The sequence below is a fragment of the Lutjanus erythropterus genome, chromosome 11, assembly GCF_056507025.1.
Source record: "Lutjanus erythropterus isolate fLutEry1 chromosome 11, fLutEry1.hap2, whole genome shotgun sequence".
NCBI classification, from domain to species: Eukaryota; Metazoa; Chordata; class Actinopteri; order Lutjaniformes; family Lutjanidae; genus Lutjanus; species Lutjanus erythropterus.
Window position 1 is genome coordinate 31,064,468 of NC_139327.1, and position 19,666 is coordinate 31,084,133.

At 38.2% G+C, this 19,666-nt stretch overlaps 1 protein-coding gene across 1 annotated transcript in view; it reads right to left on the reverse strand.

Annotated features, from left to right (window-relative positions):
* Positions 1-19,666, reverse strand: part of acsl6 (acyl-CoA synthetase long chain family member 6) — a 62,855-nt gene that overhangs the window by 22,984 nt on the left and 20,205 nt on the right. Inside the window, exons 3-10 of the mRNA XM_084729946.1 lie at positions 12,671-12,891; positions 9,714-9,828; positions 7,098-7,162; positions 4,834-4,935; positions 4,378-4,477; positions 2,801-2,979; positions 1,537-1,569; positions 398-449 (exon numbers count right to left, since the gene is read on the reverse strand). Coding sequence (XP_084586072.1) covers positions 398-449; positions 1,537-1,569; positions 2,801-2,979; positions 4,378-4,477; positions 4,834-4,935; positions 7,098-7,162; positions 9,714-9,828; positions 12,671-12,891 — 867 coding nt within the window. The remainder of the gene's footprint in view (positions 1-397; positions 450-1,536; positions 1,570-2,800; positions 2,980-4,377; positions 4,478-4,833; positions 4,936-7,097; positions 7,163-9,713; positions 9,829-12,670; positions 12,892-19,666) is intronic.

Sequence of the window (19,666 nt, forward strand, 5' to 3'; positions counted from 1 at the left end):
CATCGTTCGGACTGACGTCAGCGTGAGAAACTTTGTTAAAGGTGTGGTTGTTGGCTAATTATATTGGGGCATACTGAACATGTTGGAGTTTTGGCATCATGCAGTATTTATAAGAAGCATTTTGCATGGGGTTGCAAACAGATACTAACAAAGAAGGAGTTTAACAATGGAAAAAATAAAGATTATCACCTACGCTGTGCATTTTTAGATACTTAATGCACCAAACCTAATATTGCATTTAATTTTCTTAGCATATCATTAATTGTCTTCTCTTATTTTTTATTAAAAGAACACGTGTGATTAACATTAACTGGAATAAAAATAAATAAATGACTTGTAGTTGTGAATTTCTCAGAACAAAACACAAATATAAGCATTTACTTCACACAGTTCTTACCCGTGGTTCCACTGGTGAAACACACAATGGAAAGGTCATCTGGTACTGGTGGCTGTGGAGAAATAATGGTACCAGTCAAAGCATGAGATTGACATGTAACTTCTGCTTGGCACTGACTTGCACCATCACGTTAGTATAGATTAACATTTGTTTACATATGTAGAACAGCTGTATTTATAGTTGTATTGTACCAGCAGTAGTACACGTGGTCTTCAGGTGTAACTTGCCAAAAATGTGTCACTTGGGCTGTTTAAAGTAAATCTCTCTGATTTTCTGAGTAGTAAATACCAGCTTAGCTGGCTAATACCCAGCAGCCGGAGGGCTAAGTTGTCAGTGTTGAGTGATTTATTAGTAAACAAGAGCAACAAGTAAGTGAAGCTAAAATATCTGTCACGTTACAGATAAATGTTTTTATCTATTTATAAGAGAATGTCACATTATTAGGACCAGATTAACAGGCTCTAAACAAGTTCAAATACGTGCGCTGTTAGACTGAGTTCATATTAACACCAAAAAGAAGTGTTTCATCCTGATTTACAGTCAAAGCAAGACTATGCTAGCGGCTCTGGGAGGCCACACCACAAAAGCTGAGAATTCTCATAATTTAAACTGCCTCCTCTAGATTTTTGAGTTTTTAATTAAACTCAACTTTTACGTTTTGAAATGAATAAACAAAGTTTTGCCGACCTATAATCTTTTGTTTAGATAATTTCCTTTCCTTCTTTAGATAAACGTTAATCTTTATTTAGTCAATTAATCTTGATTGTTTGGAATGCAATTTTTGGTGGGTGATTCCAAAATTCAAAGATTCAAATGTATCTAAAGTAAATAATCTCCACAAAACATTATTTGTTGGTATAAGTCGGACTCAGAACTCAAAAATCTATTGAACTAAGTTGCCTTGAAATGTTTACTTTTCTCAACTTTAAGCAGGTTTAAAAAAAAAATCTAAATTATTGCTTTTTAATTATGCTAACATTTCCTGATAAGCATTAAACAGAGTAGAGTAGTGGTTTGCGCAAAATTTCATGATAATACATTTAATAAGAGTTGAGATATATTCACTGACACACCAACATTGCTAAACACGGTGCATCTTTCCACATGTACGTATAGTGGGATTTTGAATCAGTACTTACTATGGGGTTTCTGTGGTGCTCTCTGCCCAGAGCCTGGAAGAAAAAAACAACATGAAAATAACTGTTACCACTGGACTTGACACTTGATATGAAATAGTATGATTAGACACAGCTTTAGTGTTATTTCCTATGACTCCTTGAATAGTGAGGGTCTTGTGAGTTCTGTCAGTAAATTTTCTAAAACCAAGGACGGCACAGGTCTAAGTTCTCCAGAGAATGTGTGATTCAACTGGTTGCCAACTTTTGGGGTTCTACGTTGATGATAAGCAAACGTGCTCAGAGGGGCATCTCTTCAAAGTAAAATTAAAAAAAATTGCCAAGCCCCCTGCATTTGTGCACACTTTACTGCTGACTTTGTGATTGTAGGTCAGTGTTTAACAGCACTTACAATAAATCCTCATCTCATTTCTTTGAAGACACGTGGTAAACCAGCTGAACTGGGGCGTTTACCTCACTGACACAGTGCAGACACTTCCATTAAGGGTTTTCATCAAAGAACAATGACAGATATGTACACATGTGACTGCTGGCTGCTTGCCTGCCATTGTCTTGGGTTTCTGAAAATCACTTGAGCATCCTCAGTGTGCTATAAATCCCTCATCTATTTTATTCAAACACACCAAATGTTTTATTTTCCCTTCTCACACACATTGTCTTTGTGATGGAGCCAGAGGAAAAGGGAAAAATATTTGCATGTTTCTTAAATTAGCTGTGATCTGCTGGACTGGTTTCACATGTCTGTTTGGTGTGATTCTGCTAATGAAGCATTAACAGTTACAGGAATTGAAAGAGCAGTGCAGTTACTGTAAATGCCCACTTCAGACGTAGAGGCGCACCTTGTGTTGTCTGTGTGTGATTCTGTGCGTGTGTAATGCCACATTTGTCAGATTTTGTGCAACCAGAGTAGAGTAGATAAAGATCTCACCTAACATGCCTGGCAGATGACTTATTTTTCAGATATCTTGCTGATAAAATCAGTTTTGTTTTGACTGGCTGTTGTAGAATTTCAGTTTGTGCATATTTGAGACACTCAACTTTGACCAGATCAGAAAAAAGCATGGCGCCGCTGTGGTCATTAGTGTAGATCAGACGCAGTTTCACTGACAATCAAGGCATAAATATTTAGGTTAATCACAGTCAGCAAACTGATGGTATCAACTTTCTGAGAAAAAAAAATCCACAAGGTAGATGTGAAAATAACAGTAACATCGTCCCCCACCAGACCCTCTATAGCTGTTTTTTCCCCCGTCACGTCATACTGTACCTCGATTTCATGCATGGCCTGCACGTCGACGCCGCAGCTCTTGCCGTGCTCCACGAGAGCAGAGTCAAATGCATCCATCAGGATGATTCTTCGCAGGCCCGGAGTCTCCTTCCGCTCCACGTTTTCCAGAAGCACCTGAGCTTTGTCTACTTTGTCACAGATGACCGTGGAGATGTCCGCTGAAAAGACACGAGCACACAAGAGCACACGCACCCTTGTGTGAATATCAGCAGAATAAAAAAACCAAAGCGAACAAAACATACGGAGATTTGATCAAATTTTTGATTTTAGAGAGGGATTTTAGAGCTCCAAAGCATCAAAGTTGTGTTTTAACTTTGGGGGGACTTATTTCTGATTAGTAAATGACTATGCAGCTCATTCAGTCTTTTCTTCTAGTCTAAGCTCACACCACTGTGGTGCTTTGAAGAGTGAGTTCAATCCATTTCTGATTCAAACAATTAAGTTTATTACAAAACTCTGCCTCTTTCAGCAGTGTTTATAAGGCCAATTACTCAGCAGCCACCTATTTGCAGCAGAATTATCACATTATGACTGTTTCTAAGGATTTTCAGTCTTTAAACAAGATTTTATCCAGGAAGTAACTCATGACAACAGTGCTCTCAGACACCAGTGAGGGGAGCTCCACTGCTAAAAGTATGTTGCTGACTGAATGTATCTGCAGTCATAAAAAACTGATAAAGTTATTTATCTGCAGCCTTCGTGGTTTATTGCTTCCATGAGGAGAGAATTGCTTGTCATGTTCACATTAAGGATGGGTGATACCAAACTTTTTTTTTTTTAATTTGACATGATAATGACACTTTATAATTTTACTGATACCAAATCTGATACTGATAATTTCTTAAATGTGCATATGACTTTTCAATATACTTGTCATTTTTATTAAAGAAAATTGAAAAATCACGACACATGCACATTAATACACATCAATTAATTTAAAAAAAATGTATCACAAATGTAAATACACAATTAGCACAATTAAAAAGAATTATTTGTGCTATTGAGTGTAAAATATAGTCTATTATTTCACAGAGATACTATGATAAAATGCAATTTTGTTCAGCTTGCATATGTATTTTAAGTGTCTGAGGAAATGACTTGCGTTGCTGCTGTGCAGCACCTTCTTGTCACACACAGTGCATCTTGCTGTATTTTTATAAGCACCAAACCACGCCACGTTTCCTTTCTGCCGCACTCTCACAAGTTTGATGCAGAGGTGTGTGACCGTTCTCATGTCTCACGGGTTTCTACAGTCATGTGATTCAGGTAGAGGTGGAAATAACTCATTACATTAAACATCACTGTCTAAAAAGTAACTAATACTCTGATTAGTTTTAGACAAGAACACTTTGTACTTTTATTCACAGATTTATTTTAATGCCAGTAGTTTTACATATAATTGAATAATATTTTAGTAATTGTTATAATTGCAAATATCAAAGTATTGTGCAGAATCAGTCAGCTCATTCCTAATTTACATCTCAAGCTCAAAAGTTAGCAGGGTTGGAGGAGAGTATTAACCCTGAATGACCCTGTGAGTGTGTAACAGTGGTTACCAGTGTTGATGATGAACCGTATGGCGTCTGGGCCCAGTGTGTCATAAAGGGGAACCACCACCATGGAGTAGGTGTAGCAGGCTAGTTCTGAGATGATCCACTAAAATCACACACAGACCAGGAGCCAAAGGTCAAACAAACATTTTAAACCGTGCATATACCTACTAATTCCACTTTAAAACAGTACATTTTACATTTTTCAACAAAGAAAAGGTTAAATCTGTAAAAACAAGAGAGCATCACTATGTGCAGTTGCTAATAGAGTGTGAGTGCGTATGTGTTCGTGTTTACATCAGTGGGTTTTTATGAATGAAACCGCCTGTAGAATGGTTTTATGTGTATCTTATCTGAGCCAGTTGGTGTGAAGCAGAGAGACTGTGAGAAACAGCGAGTCAGAGCGAGAGAAACGACACCAGCAGATGAGAGATAGAGATCGAGACAAACAGCGAGAGTCACCTCTGGCCTGTTCTGGGCGAACACTCCTATGAACTGGTTGGGGTTGGGCTGGCAGCCCTGGTGCAGAAGACCCGAGCCCAGATGTTCAGCCCGGGCCGTCACCTGTGGAGTGGGAAGACGGGACAGCAGCAAACAAATGCTGAGCTAGTGAGACATTTCATCGCCAAAGATACCACATTAACAACAGATAGTGCCACCTCATGTGTAGGGAGAACCCTGCCTTTGCAAATATCTAAAAAAAAAAAAAACACATTAGTGTATTTTACAGAGCCCCAAGTCCCAATTCATCTTCCCAAGCTGCTGTGCAAACATTTTTGCCTCACACCAAGTAGGTTGTTGGTTCAAATCCCGGTTCGGACACTTCTTCCATTAAAACTGTGTACGCTAGGTCAGTTCTCTAGTTAAATGCAGAGACCGAATTTGACTGTATAACTGCACTCTGTATGTTTGTAAAGTTGACCTTTGCCTTTAAACTCACTGCTCTCTTTATAAACCCAACTGATCCCAACAAGAGCAAGTACCGAGGCGGCCGTGGCGAGGAAAAAAATCCCTTTTAACAGGCCGAAACCTTGAGCGTATCCAGGCGGACCACCAGAGAGAGGCTTGTTACTGAGTGCCACATGTCAAATATCAGTGAGATTTCTAAGGTACAAGCAGGCTGCAACAGTTTTAGTTAATGTTGAAAATAACACTTAGCTCTCCAGTGTTAATTGTGGAGACTGGGGATCATCAGGATTTCATATGACCTGACCTGTGACTAACTCGATCTTAGCAATGACTTCACTCCCAAATCTAAACACACATTTTTTCCAACTCATTTTAGCTTTTCAATTTCTTGGGAAACCGTTTATAGCAAGCAGGAATGCTTCTTAGTGTTTGGTGTTTGGCTTAGTGAGTTTGAATAAAGACTTCTGGCAATAACTCGGACGAAAGAGAAATCCATATCTGTGTTTATTGAGTCATGAAACACCTTAATAACCAAAGGTCGTCAAATTGCCGTGATTGTGAAAGACATCAGTGAACCGAGATTAAGATTGTGTGTAGACAGCAAATTAAGTTGCACAACAAATTTTGCATGCCCATTCCAGCAGAGGGCTTGAACATAATTTTCCAATCCGGACATACATGGCTTTTCCTGGGAATTACAGTCAAATGAATAAACACAGACAATCACCTTCCACCCACGATTCTCTTGTAAAATAACGTGATGTCACTGATGAATGTTGAAGGTTGCATAATAGTGCCTTGGGCATCGCTTTAATGCAGATTTCTACATCTCTCGTCTCAGTGAAGTTTCCCCCCAAACTGCCAGCACTACAATAAGTTTCCAAAACATGTCAGCGGATTATCTTCCAAGTTCGGGGATCTGTTGGAACCTGAAACTGCTTCAAGGGAGGTTGGAAGTTTTCCGCTGTGATACATGCACAAGGCTGGGTAGTTAAAGGGAAGGTGACACATTCAGAATTACTTTCCAAAAATAGGATAACTCATCAACACTGTCTTGTGACCTGGAGCTGATGATTTCCTGCATGTTTTTTACCACAACTGACTGATTACTTACCATAACGATTAGTCGATCAACTGATTAACAGGTTTTGATAACTAATTAGTATTACCTTTAGGAAATTGTGAATGTATATTCCACTATTTTCTGAATCAGTTATTCAACAAAAATACGAATCAATACTCAAAATAATTATTTGCAGCCCTCCTTACATTAAGATGATATCAGCAAAATTATTATTATGACACGCCAACCAGAAAAGGTTCGACTTCTCAATAACCTGCTAACTTTCTTTTTCTAATAAACGTTCACACCTCATGTACACTCACACTGCAGCATTTTTTTTAGACTGATGGTTATCTGTATTTACAGCAATGACTTGACGAGACTTGGTTGCCAGGCAGGTTTCGCGACACAAAGCCTCTGTGGTGCACAGATGGTAAACTAGACCTGGGTGTTGACTTACAGTTACTTTCATTGGGCTGGGCTGGGAGATTATAACTCATCATATGCTAACATTTCTAGGATGTGGGAAATGCTATTTGTGTCTTTAACAGACACTGTGTACTACATTTATATTTTTAATATCTCTACCACAGCAAAGATGTATGATAATGTGAGGAGAAATAAGATTATATTGTTAACAAGTCATTTTAAACTGTAAATTCTGCTTGATTTCGCCTCCAGAAAGCATTTTGTAGCTCCTGTGTGTGATTGTTTTACATGCCGGGCGAAAAGACATGACCTGAATGGCACTGACCTCTTTGTAGGACATCCATTTGTAAGGCTGGTTGGGGAGCCGCGAGCCTAAGCAAGGTCCGTCGCCTGTGGAAAACATGCAGCGACACATCAAATTAAGGCCTGAACGAAATATTATAAAGAACCTACATGATGGAAAGAGCTTTACTGTGAGTTTCAGCTCATTGTTTAGCTGTACAGCCTGAAACTTTAGTGTTTTCATTCAGTGTTGTCACTGTAGCCTGCATAAAAGCATAAACCTTTAAAAACCTACTGTACACTACCTGCAGCAGACAGACACAGTTAGCAACTAGCGAGTGACCATAATGGAAAATTATTTAGAAAACACAGTGTGTTTAAGAGGCACAGGATTATTTACACATTATTATGATACACATATTATTAACTTGATATAAATATTAAATTTTTTACATATCATGGTTATCGTCAATACCGGTATATATCATAACACCTCTGCTCTCCTCTAGCTTAAGTAACCCTTCACTTCCATCTGTCACTTTTTCATAAAATAAAATTTTAATTTGCACTGGTACGGCGATTCTAAACAAGCTATGGACTCCAGTAAACTATAATACGTGAGTCACTTCTGAAGATGCAGGTGTGTTTGAGTGTTGTCCGTGAGTCAGTCATGTAGTCACTACAACTTCCTGACACCGTTACCGTTGGCAGCGCTGGCCATTACCTTGGAAACCGGGAGGCTTATTTTATCTTCGGCAATAAAATATGTGATTGGATGTTTTATGGTCACACCGCAGCTTTGTCAGACTGTGTGCTATTTGCGTCTGCAGGGTTGCTCGGGTGTGTAATTTTGTCCACAGGATGGTACAGTATTGTAGTATGTGTGTGTGAGTGTGTGTGCGTGTGTGTGTGTACTCTTTTACTGTCCATCTAGGAGTCTGAAAACTTCTGTGCGATGATAAAAGAGGCTCAGTGGTGTAAATGTGTGCTGTGAAAATCCTGCCTCACTTTAGACTTTTGGTATCCCTTATAATATTTTACATTTTTATAAATGACTTATAATCTGTTCTCGATTGATCGTTTCCTCCATCAGTGTTTCTGCAAAGCTGCAACATGATACTGGGGTTTTGTCCATAAGCTAAATGGAAATCCACTAATGTACTGGGGCAGTAAAATTTGCCCACATTGTCATTTTAATCAAGTTAAAACAGCGACAACATTGTCAGCAATTAATTCAGTCTCAGTAACTGAATGCTCCCATGGGGAGGGTTAGACAGTGCATCTATGGCAAAGACTCATGGGAGTTGTAGTTGTTACTTTCATTAGCATTTTATTACCACAAATCACTATTTTGTCTTGTTTAAATCAACAAGGTGCAGATTTTTATTACTGTAATTATGATACACTTATTAACACTGACACTGAACTTATTTTATTATTTTCTAGTTTAATTTTTTTTGTATATATATTGGTATTACATACTATAGTGTAAGGCACATATTTTTAAACATTTCTTATTGTGTCATACATTTTTTGCTACATTATGATTTTTATGTTATTTTGTCTTTAGAATAATGCACATATTTTTAAATACTTATTATTTTGTTATCTTTATTTGTTATATTATTATTTTCTTATATATTGTGGCAGAAAGCACCTATTTTAAAATATTTTGTTATGTTTTTTATTATATTATTATTGCTTTATTGTTTTTGTTATTTTATTCTTCTTATTTTGGTATATATTTTATTTCATTTTATTATATATTTGTAGTATAATTCACACTTTTTTCCGTACCTTCTTATTTTCTATTTTCTTGTAATCTTTCTGTGCTTATATATATTTCTGCTGTAGAATGGGAGTAACTGCAACATGATCCAATTTCCCCCTAGGGATCAATAAAATATTTCTGATTCTGGTTCTGATTCTGACACATGAAAGTTTTTCTTTAATCTCAGTAAGACAGTAAGTTTTGTTGATTCTTGATTACTCTGCTCCCAATTTATCTGATTTTTAGTGGCCGTTTTTATAACCTGTATGATCTCAGTACTATCTATTGACCAGGATTTATCTTGACCAGGACAAGGAGTAATTAACGTTATTGATTAAAGGGCGACTCCATCTGTGATCTCTTCTGGGTTTTTCAAAGGGCCCACCCAGCTGTTTGCAGAGAGCCGTGATGTAGGTCACAGTGCTGATGCCCTTCCTCCCTCAACCTCGATGGTTTATATGTAACGACATCATCATGCAGGAAACTACGTCAGGTCAGGTAGGAGAAGGCTTTTAGAGGGTCTTGGAAAATACAATCTAATGCTACGTACTTCGACCAAAATCTGAATGTTTGAGTTTGAAATTGAGGAGCACTACAGGGAAGCAACAGAATAATAATTAAAAACAGACTTGCATATACTGACCTGTAGATATAATATTAAACCTATAATATGGACAGAAAACTCAAATATCTTATATTTTTTAGGATGAAAGAAAGAAAAAGATGAAAAATCTCTTCGTGGAGAAAGAAAAAGACAGTGGCTAACTTGAAAAGTCAGCAGGCGTCAGCTCTCATTATGCAGAGTCAGACTGCGAACATCTGTCTGTATCTGTATACTGTATGTGTGAGTCACCGCTGCCTATTTTTCCCACCTCACGTCATACCCACCAGATATATGGAGGCCTCTCTGGAAGACCTCGTACATGGTCTTGGCGTCGTCATGGTAATGAGTCAGCAGCTTGGAGCTGTCGCCCATCATGGACCTGCGACCTCCACCTTCATGCTGCGAGACAGAGGGAGACAAAGAGAGAGAGACACAGTGTAAATCAGGACTGTTGCACCAACAAGGACTAATTTAATCTAAGATAGGTTCTAATTAGAGTTTGGCAGTTTTAGAGTTTTAAATACTTTTTTTATGGGCTTTTATGGCTTTATAGCTATGGCTACTTTAAACGTCTGGTGCAGCATAATTTAAAGTTAAAACCTGATTTAATCGTGTTTAAAAACAAATCCTTGGTAATGCAACACAGCCTTGGTGTGTCGGTGTCATTAAAAATAAAATTTGCAAAAGCAAGAACTAATTCTTCTTTATCATGAATAGATGCCAAAGCCTGAGGGAGAGTAAGAATAAAATTGTTTTCTTTGTTCTCCAAATGATCATTTCTGTTAGCTCACTAATGCATGTAAAAATATCTGAGCTGCTGAGATAAACTGAGCTTTGTTTCCTTCTCTGTTGTGAACATCACTGATGCATTCTGGGTCATTAGAGTTCAAGCTCATAAAGATGGAGAGCGACCGAAGCAAATTCCTTTTTTGGAAACGAGTCATTTAGGTTGTAAAGATTACAGAGCCTGGTATGTATGAAACCCATGGGTGTATGTGTGTGTCTTTGCACGCATGTGTGTGCTTGTCAGGTACACAAGCCGTCATGTCCATCTGTTAGATTGTACTATCACAGATTCAAACACCTTCTCAGGTTACAAAAAAAAACAAACACAGAACCTCGGAGCCACAGAAAGCTTTTCAAAGGAGTCTCACATTGTCTACAAACGCTGCCAGCCTCACCTGTCAGGGACGGGGCTGTGGTATGTTTGAGCGACAAACAGCGTGTGTTTGGTTTAGTTGGGATGGTGGTTATGGTAAACCAGGGCAGCTGTAATCGAGGGCATTAAATGAAGTCAAAACAAGCTTTTGTAGACACAGAATAGTGGCTAACTGTCCTTTGTTTATACGTAATTATATAACTCTAAGGTAAATATCTGTGACGCTGTTAAAGGAAAGTATTATTATTAATATCAGTGAGCAAACATTATAAATTGAAGGTATTAGGGGTGTAATGATGATGATTGATGCAACATTAGTGTATTAGTACATCTCATTAGGACGTGCATATGTTTCATTTTTGGCATCAAGAAGCTGCCGCTGTAACTTTCCTCCGTTTTCGCTCTTCTCTCTCTGCCTGCACCGCTCTCGCTGGACACCTGCTGCCGCCCTCACGCAAAAACAAGCGCTCCCTCCTCCCTCTCCAGCGTCTCCCGTTCATTTACTCAAAACAGGCCGCGCTGAAAACAGCGACAGGAGTGACATCGTACCGCGTCGCACCGCCAAACTTTCATAACACGCAAGTGTAGAATAAGTTTGGGTTTTTATAAGGAAGATGAGAAACGCTGCTGCAAATCATTCATGCAAAACGTGTCGGACAGCAGAGGACAGAGATATGAGTCTGTGTCACATCAGTGTGAGAGCAGGTAACACAGAGCATCACTGTTCCTCCACACTAATCAAAACCACAGCACTCTTCACATGAAACAGAGTAGAATGTCATCTTACTGCAAAAACACTAATATTTTAAACAGTTTTAAAGTTTGTTCAGTTTCTCATTTAGGCTGCAGTATCTCATTTACACATGAGACTCATAATAAAATGTTAACACCACTGTAATGTCTCCTTTCTGTCTCTCCTGTAACTATATTTGGTAAAACTATCAGGATTTCTTTTGGCCACTAATAGCGCTCTACAAATGCAGCATTAATTGAATCAAAATGTAAAAGATTCATACACTGCATTGTCTTGTGTTGCATCATATCGTATCATGACACAGCTCAATCGTATCGAACTGAATCGTTGGTAAATGCTTCTCAAATATGTTTTGAACACAAGATATTTTTCACTTTTTTGACATTTTATAGATGCTGCAGCTCTAGCTTAAACATGACAATTAACCTTAGCTCTCGTCATCATTTGATAACAGCTAATTAATAAAACAAATTTGAACAGGAGCTCGTAAAAATGGGCTTTGGGCAAGTAGAAAAACATTAACCTTGAACCCTCACAAAGTGCATACAGAGGAGATCACAGCAGAGTCAGCTGGCTGCTGTCAAGCTGTTCAGATGGTTAGAGCAGCATGTATGTAACCTGACAGGTAAAACCCAGGGCGAAAAAAAAAACCCATCACAAAGCACTTCCATCCATGCTCATGAAGCTTAATGCTGTGAGTGCATGAAAACAACTGAAGGTGACCTAAATGAGCTTATTAGCATTTTCTTTTTCAACTCTGACTTCTCTCATCCAGATTTTGGCACTTTAACAAATAATATTTTGAAAAAGTGAGACACATATTATCCTTTTGGCATATCTATGAAAGTTTTCCCAAATATTTACAGCATTTGTGACCCAGACCCTGACTAACGTTGAGTGATTACGCAGCTGAAACAAGTACCCAGTATGTATAATGTACTTTTTAAGATTCATCAGAGTAAAATCAGGGTAGAATTTGTCACTATCGAATCTTATGATGAAGGAAAATCCTCAGTGGGTAGCTAATACTGCATGTGTTGTGTTCATTCATTCACTTAAGTTTGTTCATTTTTTTTTATTTGTAATGAGAAGCTCAATTCTGCTGCTGTTCTGTATCTCTTTAAAACTAAATAATCAATACAGCAACTTCTAATCAGCTCATATCAATTAAAGGCTTAAATTATAAATTTGAATCCCTGCCCATCGTGAGTACAGAAGATAATACAGATAATTTAGCTGGTTGAACGGATACAGACACAGTTAATAATGTACCCACTCATCACTGACCCTGCATCTGTTAATCTATCTGGGTGTGTGCTCCGTCTTACCGGCACCTCCTCAGACTGGTGCAGCAGGCTGCAGGGAGGCTTGATGGGACGGGGTCTGGTGGCGAGCCAGTACGCCAGCACGGCGGTCAGAGCACCAATGCCCACCAGCGTGGAGGTCGGCAGGGAGCGAAAGAACTGTCCGAGATCGTCCATCTCCGGTATCCTCAGGCCGCTCATCATCTCCTGGGCCTGCATCTTTTCCATCAGGGTGGAACTCAGCTCTGCGGGACAGAAGGCACATTTTGACACATGACTTCTAAAAGTAGATTTGGTGGGGTTTCTGTGCATGTGTAAACAGTAGTAGCTTTGTTATTACAACCCAGACCTGAAAATTACTTTGATACAGTGGCAAGCACGTGAAATATAAAAAAGTCTAAACGTTTGGGTTTTTCCCGATTTTTGTTAGTGTATGTATGTGTAATAATCAAAGTTTTCAAATTCCAAAACACTATTTTCATTCAGATTTTATCTTTGCTTAGAAAGGGTTTCAAATCAATATTTGTTAGAGTAGAGTAAGTGATCCTGTCAGTGTATTAAAGGGATCATTCAGAGTATTTGAAGTGGGGTTGTATGAGGTACTTATACATAGTTTTCATATTACCTACAGCAGAGGGTGGTCTAGTTTGGTGAAGCAGAGAAGAGTACTGGTGTAGGAAACTAAGCAGTGTCCTGCTGTGGACAGAGTCAGCAGCAAAATGTATTTTAGCCACCTAAAAATCATACCTAAATAGTGCTCTCTTTTGCTCAACCAAACTCCACTCACAAAATTGGCAATTTTATCTCACAGAACACAGGAGCTGCTGGTCTACTGCTGCCTCAATCTGTCAGTTTGTTTGTGTTACTGTGTGACTTGGGTGTTTTAAAATGTTAGTTCAGATTCACAAAGTCATATGATAAAACTAACTAACTGACTGAACGAGCCAGCAGTAGACCAGCAACTGATCTGTTCATCGAGGATAAATTACCAATTTCACCAATGGGGTTTGGTTGAGCAAGAGAGAGTGATATTTATTATTTCTTTGCTAACCCTTTTCACATCAGTACAATGTTTAGCTTATGTGCTGGTCTGTATATTCATGTTTAACAACTTTCTTATGTGAAGAATTTATATATTTATGCTTTTTATTCATATCTATAAATGATCAAACAGCCAGAGGCCATTTAAGAGCCGAATTTGACCCACTTGCCACCAGTTGAACAGGCCTGTCCGAAGCACTATAGAACAATGCACAGAAATCATGACAGACATTTATATGATGGCACCAATGACCTATCTGCTAACCTAGAGTTAGTAAATGTAAAAAAGTAACTTGTTAACATTCAGACAAAACTGAAAAGTTTAAATAATAAAATATAGAATAAATAATAATAAAAAAAGAATTAAAAATAATATATTTCAAGATACAGGATATGTACATGCCCTTCTTTGATAATCGACACGTTTAACCATGGCTGTTTGTTTTTGTTTCTCAGTTAATTTGTGTATTTTTGTTGTCTTTTACTCTATTTTTGCCTGTAGAACAACTCATATAGTTAACATACACAATACCTTGGATATACTCAAAAAAAAAAAGACAATAAACATTAAAATTTCCCCCCGAAAAAAAAACAAACAACAAAAACATTGGGACAAAAATTATTTTTGTTTATTATTTTGTTTATTATTAAAATTATTAATACCCATACTCTAATTCCAATTTTTGGGTGAAATGTATTTTTAGGGCTTTATATATATGAAATATATGTAATTTATTAAATGTTTTGGTTTTGGTTTGATTAGCATTAAGAAAACGCTTTATAACATTAAAAAACTCAACTACTACAACTACGCTGTGAAATGAAAAAATAACATTTTATCAACCTGTAAGTCATCACCAATGCTTGGAAGTTAGCCTCTTAAAATGTTTGATAGCTGAGAGTCTGATATTTTAAAACATATTTTCCCAGCATTATTTCAGAGTAAAAATCAAACCCCCTTAAAAAAAAATTAAGATTTTTGTCCTAATTTTCAAGAATGAGTGAAATATATTCAGTTCTGAGAGCTGATGACATATGACACACCTACAGGTCTCAGCAGTGGTTTTTCAGTTTGTCTGACCTGCGTGTTTTCGCAGTGCAGGAAGAAACCCACACACGGTATTTTTAAAGCAAAGTTGCATTTTTGGAGGTTCAAATGACAAAAAAAGAGAGATATATGAGTGGGCTTGACCAAATGCAGACACACACAAAACAAGACCCTCCTACAAACTTCTCAGGGTCATGTTTAAACCACTCTGAGCCAGTCTGATTATGGTGTTTAATGGATAAATCTGACCCCCCTGCTCCTCCATCCAGACCCTGTGACCTTAAACACATCATTTACGCTTCAAAAACGGTTGACTGCGGGGTCGTCCCCCGCATTCCTGCTCTTACTGTAAAAGCAGCTCAGAATAAATCATCTACGCTACAGCATTGAGAAGTGGTGGGACTAGAGAGTAGAAAAAAAAAAACACACGTGTGTCACACAGTGTTCATTAAAGCTCAGTGTCTGTCATGCACACACACACACACACACACACAGTATGAGATGCATAATTTATCTGGGGGAGGCTGGAGCTGCAGCGCTGACTGGAGGGTTTCCTTCCCTCCCCCTGGGAAATGAGTCACAGACAGCACCACCTGACTGAACGAATGGCGTTGGGGCACTGCTGCAGCTCACGGCCAATCAGAATCACTTCCTGTCTGTTAACACTCTCTCTTTATCTCCTACACACACACACAAGCCACAGACAGCGAGGCCGATAGGTATAAATATCTGAGGCCGTGGGAACACTGACTTCCTCATTCACCTGTTATTTTGCGCTGAAGCACTATAACTACTTTTTAAAACGGAAGCCAAATCATATGAAGTAACACGCGAGTGACAACACACTTGAGGAAGCCCACATGCAGCAGAGAGGATCACCTGAGCTAAGCAAAGAGCTGCTGGGGACGGGCTTAGAAGCAAAATGTACTTTAGACATTTAAAATAAAGTCCACCCCCAAAAATATCAACGTCACTTCAAGTGTGCGTCAGGGTGAAAACTCTTTTCTCACTGGCTGGCAGATGTGCATTAAAACCGCTTAATGCACACATAGTTTGGCTCAAATTTAATCACCGTTTGAAATTCATCTGCTACCCAAACTGTAGCCATAGCAACCATAGCGACGTTAAGGAGCTCAGCTGTCGAAGGTCACACCGCTTCTAACCTGGAAGCGTTTTGAAGGAAAAAGGGGAACTTTTAGGAGTTACAAATGAGTAAACTTTCCTCCAGCCACATCGAAACGAGGCTGATTTACGAAAATGACGTGAACTCACCATGATCTCATCTTCCAAATGATTCACTTTTGGTCCTTGGATATTCCTGACTAAATCCTCATTTGTGCTGCATTATACGAGGGGAAATCACAAATAAGTATAAGTAGGTGCCATCAGTTATAAATAAACATGAGATTTACAGATCACTGGTGCTTACGTTACAAACTTTCCTCTCAAAACCTGCATTGGCAAGGTTCTTTTTTTGGCTTAGCATTTTTTATGACTCAAATTTACAGTAAGCACACCACCGGAAATGATCTGAAGAACTCTAAGAACATTTTTATAAATGATGCCCCTACTGACAGAGGTCATTATAGGATACATGCATTGTCTCACTTACAGTGCTTCATGTCTTATGTGCAGTTAGCATTCTTAGACAAGTATCGATGGGTTTAAATACTTAGAATAAAAGAATCTATAGGAAATAATGTATGTTCTTGCTAAAGGACCGGATAATACTTGTTGTTGTGGATAACAGCACATCATGTGGGTAATAAACTGCTTTTGTAGTTGGAAGACATAATCTCAAAATAAAGAGATATCATGTTCACATGATTGGGACTTAAGGTCACAGTGACCTCAAAACTCTGTCCAAGAACGAGACGGACGCTCAAGGTCACGGTGAAGAATTTGAAGGCTTTCTTCAGATACTGCGTTCACAAGAACGTCTGGATGAATTGCACATGGACGACGGGACGGATGGACGGAGAGGCAACTCTAAAAAATAACACCTCCAGCCATGGCTGTCGCGGGCCTGGAGGCATAAAAACAACTGATAGCAAAAAAAACAAACAAAAAAACAAAACAAGAAAACATTTAATTGGACACAAATTTAGTAAAACTCTGAAATACCATTAAAAATACTCTTCAATATCTACAAACTTTTCCAGTTGGGTCAGATGCTGGCGTATAGATGACGTATAGTGAAATATATATGTGATAAAAACACCTTTAATATCAACTGTAACTTTAAGGACTCTGGTGGCTTTGGAGAGAGCAATATTTGGCTAAAAATAACAGCAGTTTCCTGTAGGAAATAGCTATCCGGTGGCAAGGTAGAGAGATGAAAATATTCTAAATATAACCATATGCTTATACTGATATTGATTTTTTTTTTTAGGTGGATGAAATATATTTTCTTGCTGACTCTGTCCATAGCAGTTCATTTCTAAGCTTCTGTGCTGTCAGCTAAGCTGGAGGTGTGCAGACCTGCATCTGTTGTAGGTAATACAGTGATGGATAAAAACCTCATACAACCTCACTTCAAATAATGCAGACTATTCATTTAACAGAAATAAAAAGTTTCTTTATTATGATTTGAAAATATTAACATCAAATTTATTGACGAGTTTATTTCTTTATTTATGGTCAAAACTTACTAATTCACTCATCTTTCGGCATCACCACAAAGCCCACATGCTATTACTTAAGTGTTCTTACACACACACACACACACACACACCCACACACACACACACACGCACACACACACACGCAGTCAGCAAGAAGCAACAGTCATTTGTAAAGTGTAACACAGCTATTACTCATCGCCTAATTTGGTTCAAGTCAGAAGCACAGTACCTTGAGCTGTAACAGTGAATTCCCTGACGCTGCTTTCCCAAAATCTTCTCAGGCTCGAATCCTCTTAATTCAACTTAACTTGAGTTTCTGTTCAGATAGAAACTACCATCTGTAACTGAAAAACCACAGCTTCAGGGATCCCTCTGATGTGTCTGAAAACAGAACTGCCTCTAGAATACCGCAGGACTCCCTGCTTCTCTTTTCGTATCTGCATCAATCAGATATTTCCCTTTTCTGTTGTCCCCTTTTTGTGCTGCAGTTTCAGTAATGTTGTTAGGGGTTCAGAGCTGCCCAACTGCTGGGAATTGTTGCACGATGAGCATGGTAGTAAACACAAACCATCTGATGACGGTTCTGGGCAAAAAAACGCTGCTCGTTGCCACGTGTTTGGATGTAGAAGCAGAGTGTCAAGGTTACTCCAGGATAAAATGTCCTGCCCCGTTGAGTACATTAAGTCTCCCACTGGGCGTAACTGGGGTCAATTAAATTTAATGACCACAAAGACATGAATTGGCACAGACTCAAGTATGTAGAACAGATTGAGAGCTCTGAGAAACTTTCTTGACAGCGAAACATCTGAAAAGTGAAGTTAAACACCTAATGAACAGAATATTATATCCAGTGGTGGACAGAGTACTCAACCCCAGTACTTGAGTCAAAGTATAGATACTCCTGGTCAAATATTACTCAACTACAAGTGAAAGTTGCTCAGTCAAAATTTTGCTTGAGTTAAAGTGCTAGAGTACTTACTTTTAAAAATACTTCAGTATTCAAAAGTACAAATTACAAAGTACATTTTCTAATATCAATACATTTGTAGAACAGCTCTGCTACACAAAGCCTATAGAAACACCTATTAAAACTTCAGCAGAGAAATGCAATCAAAAACAAAAAGGACAGGTGTTGTCGTATTCTGTCACTGTATCAAAATCATCACATAAAATTAGATCGAAGCCAACTGTAAGGAGTTCTCCGAGTCTGTTAAATACCTGAGGGTTCTTTCTGGCTTCAGGGACAGTATATACATTAATTATGTGGTATTTTTCACCATGATAAAAACAATCCGACATTAAAACCCTACCTAGAATTATTTCTCTTTTTCTCTGTGACTGGTTTCCTTCTGTGAGGAACATAGCGTGTGGCCGGTCGCATTTTAGAAAAGAAAAAACAGCAACAGCTGACTTCAAAGAGTCAAAAGTACAATATTTGTCTTTGAAATGTAGTGGAGTGAAAGTCATAAGCCCCCCCCCCCCCCTCCAAAAAAAAAGTAAAGTAAAGTAAAGTACAGATACTCAAAAAATTAAGTACAGTACTCAAGTAACCTAGTTACTGTCCACCACTGCTTATATTACACCTCATAATGTAATTTTATTTAATTATTCTATATCAGAAAACCAAAAAAAGGCAAAGTGGTTTTAATTTAGTCAAGGTGTGTCCAAAGCCACCTTTGCTGTTTTTGCTGAGTCCTACAGCATCTATAGAAGTCTATAAGTCTATATAAGTCTATATAAGTCTATAGAAGACTATATAGGTCTATGGAAGTCTATGGAAGTCTATCCATTTGCTCAGTACTTCAGTGCAGTGTCTCCCTTTAAAAGACTGTCTACATGTCTGTATATGTTTGGGTGAAATCAAGCATAAAATGCATTGATTAGTAATGGATTACTTGTAATTGAAATTATTTAACTAGATTACTTGATTATATTATATTTTGATTTGGCTGATTTCTTAGACAAACACAAAAAAGAATCTGATGCGTTGAGATGTTTAAAAAGACAAAATAATATTTGTGAAACTTCAATTTTCACGGCTGTTTCCATTTTTTAGTGTAAGGTTTTGTTTTGCTGTTGATCCTGTCCACAGCAGTGCATTCTTTAGTTTCCTCCTGCTGCTTCTCCAAAATGAGGCGTGCCGGCATGCAAAAAACTCAGACTATCCCTTTAATGTGGCTGTGGTTTTTTTCTAAGCCAAAAATACAGCTGACATTCATATTTAATTTGCTTTGCACAGAGCAAGCGGATGTTATCCTATCATACGCTTCATTTTCCACATTACAGCACATATCCTGCACCTCACAT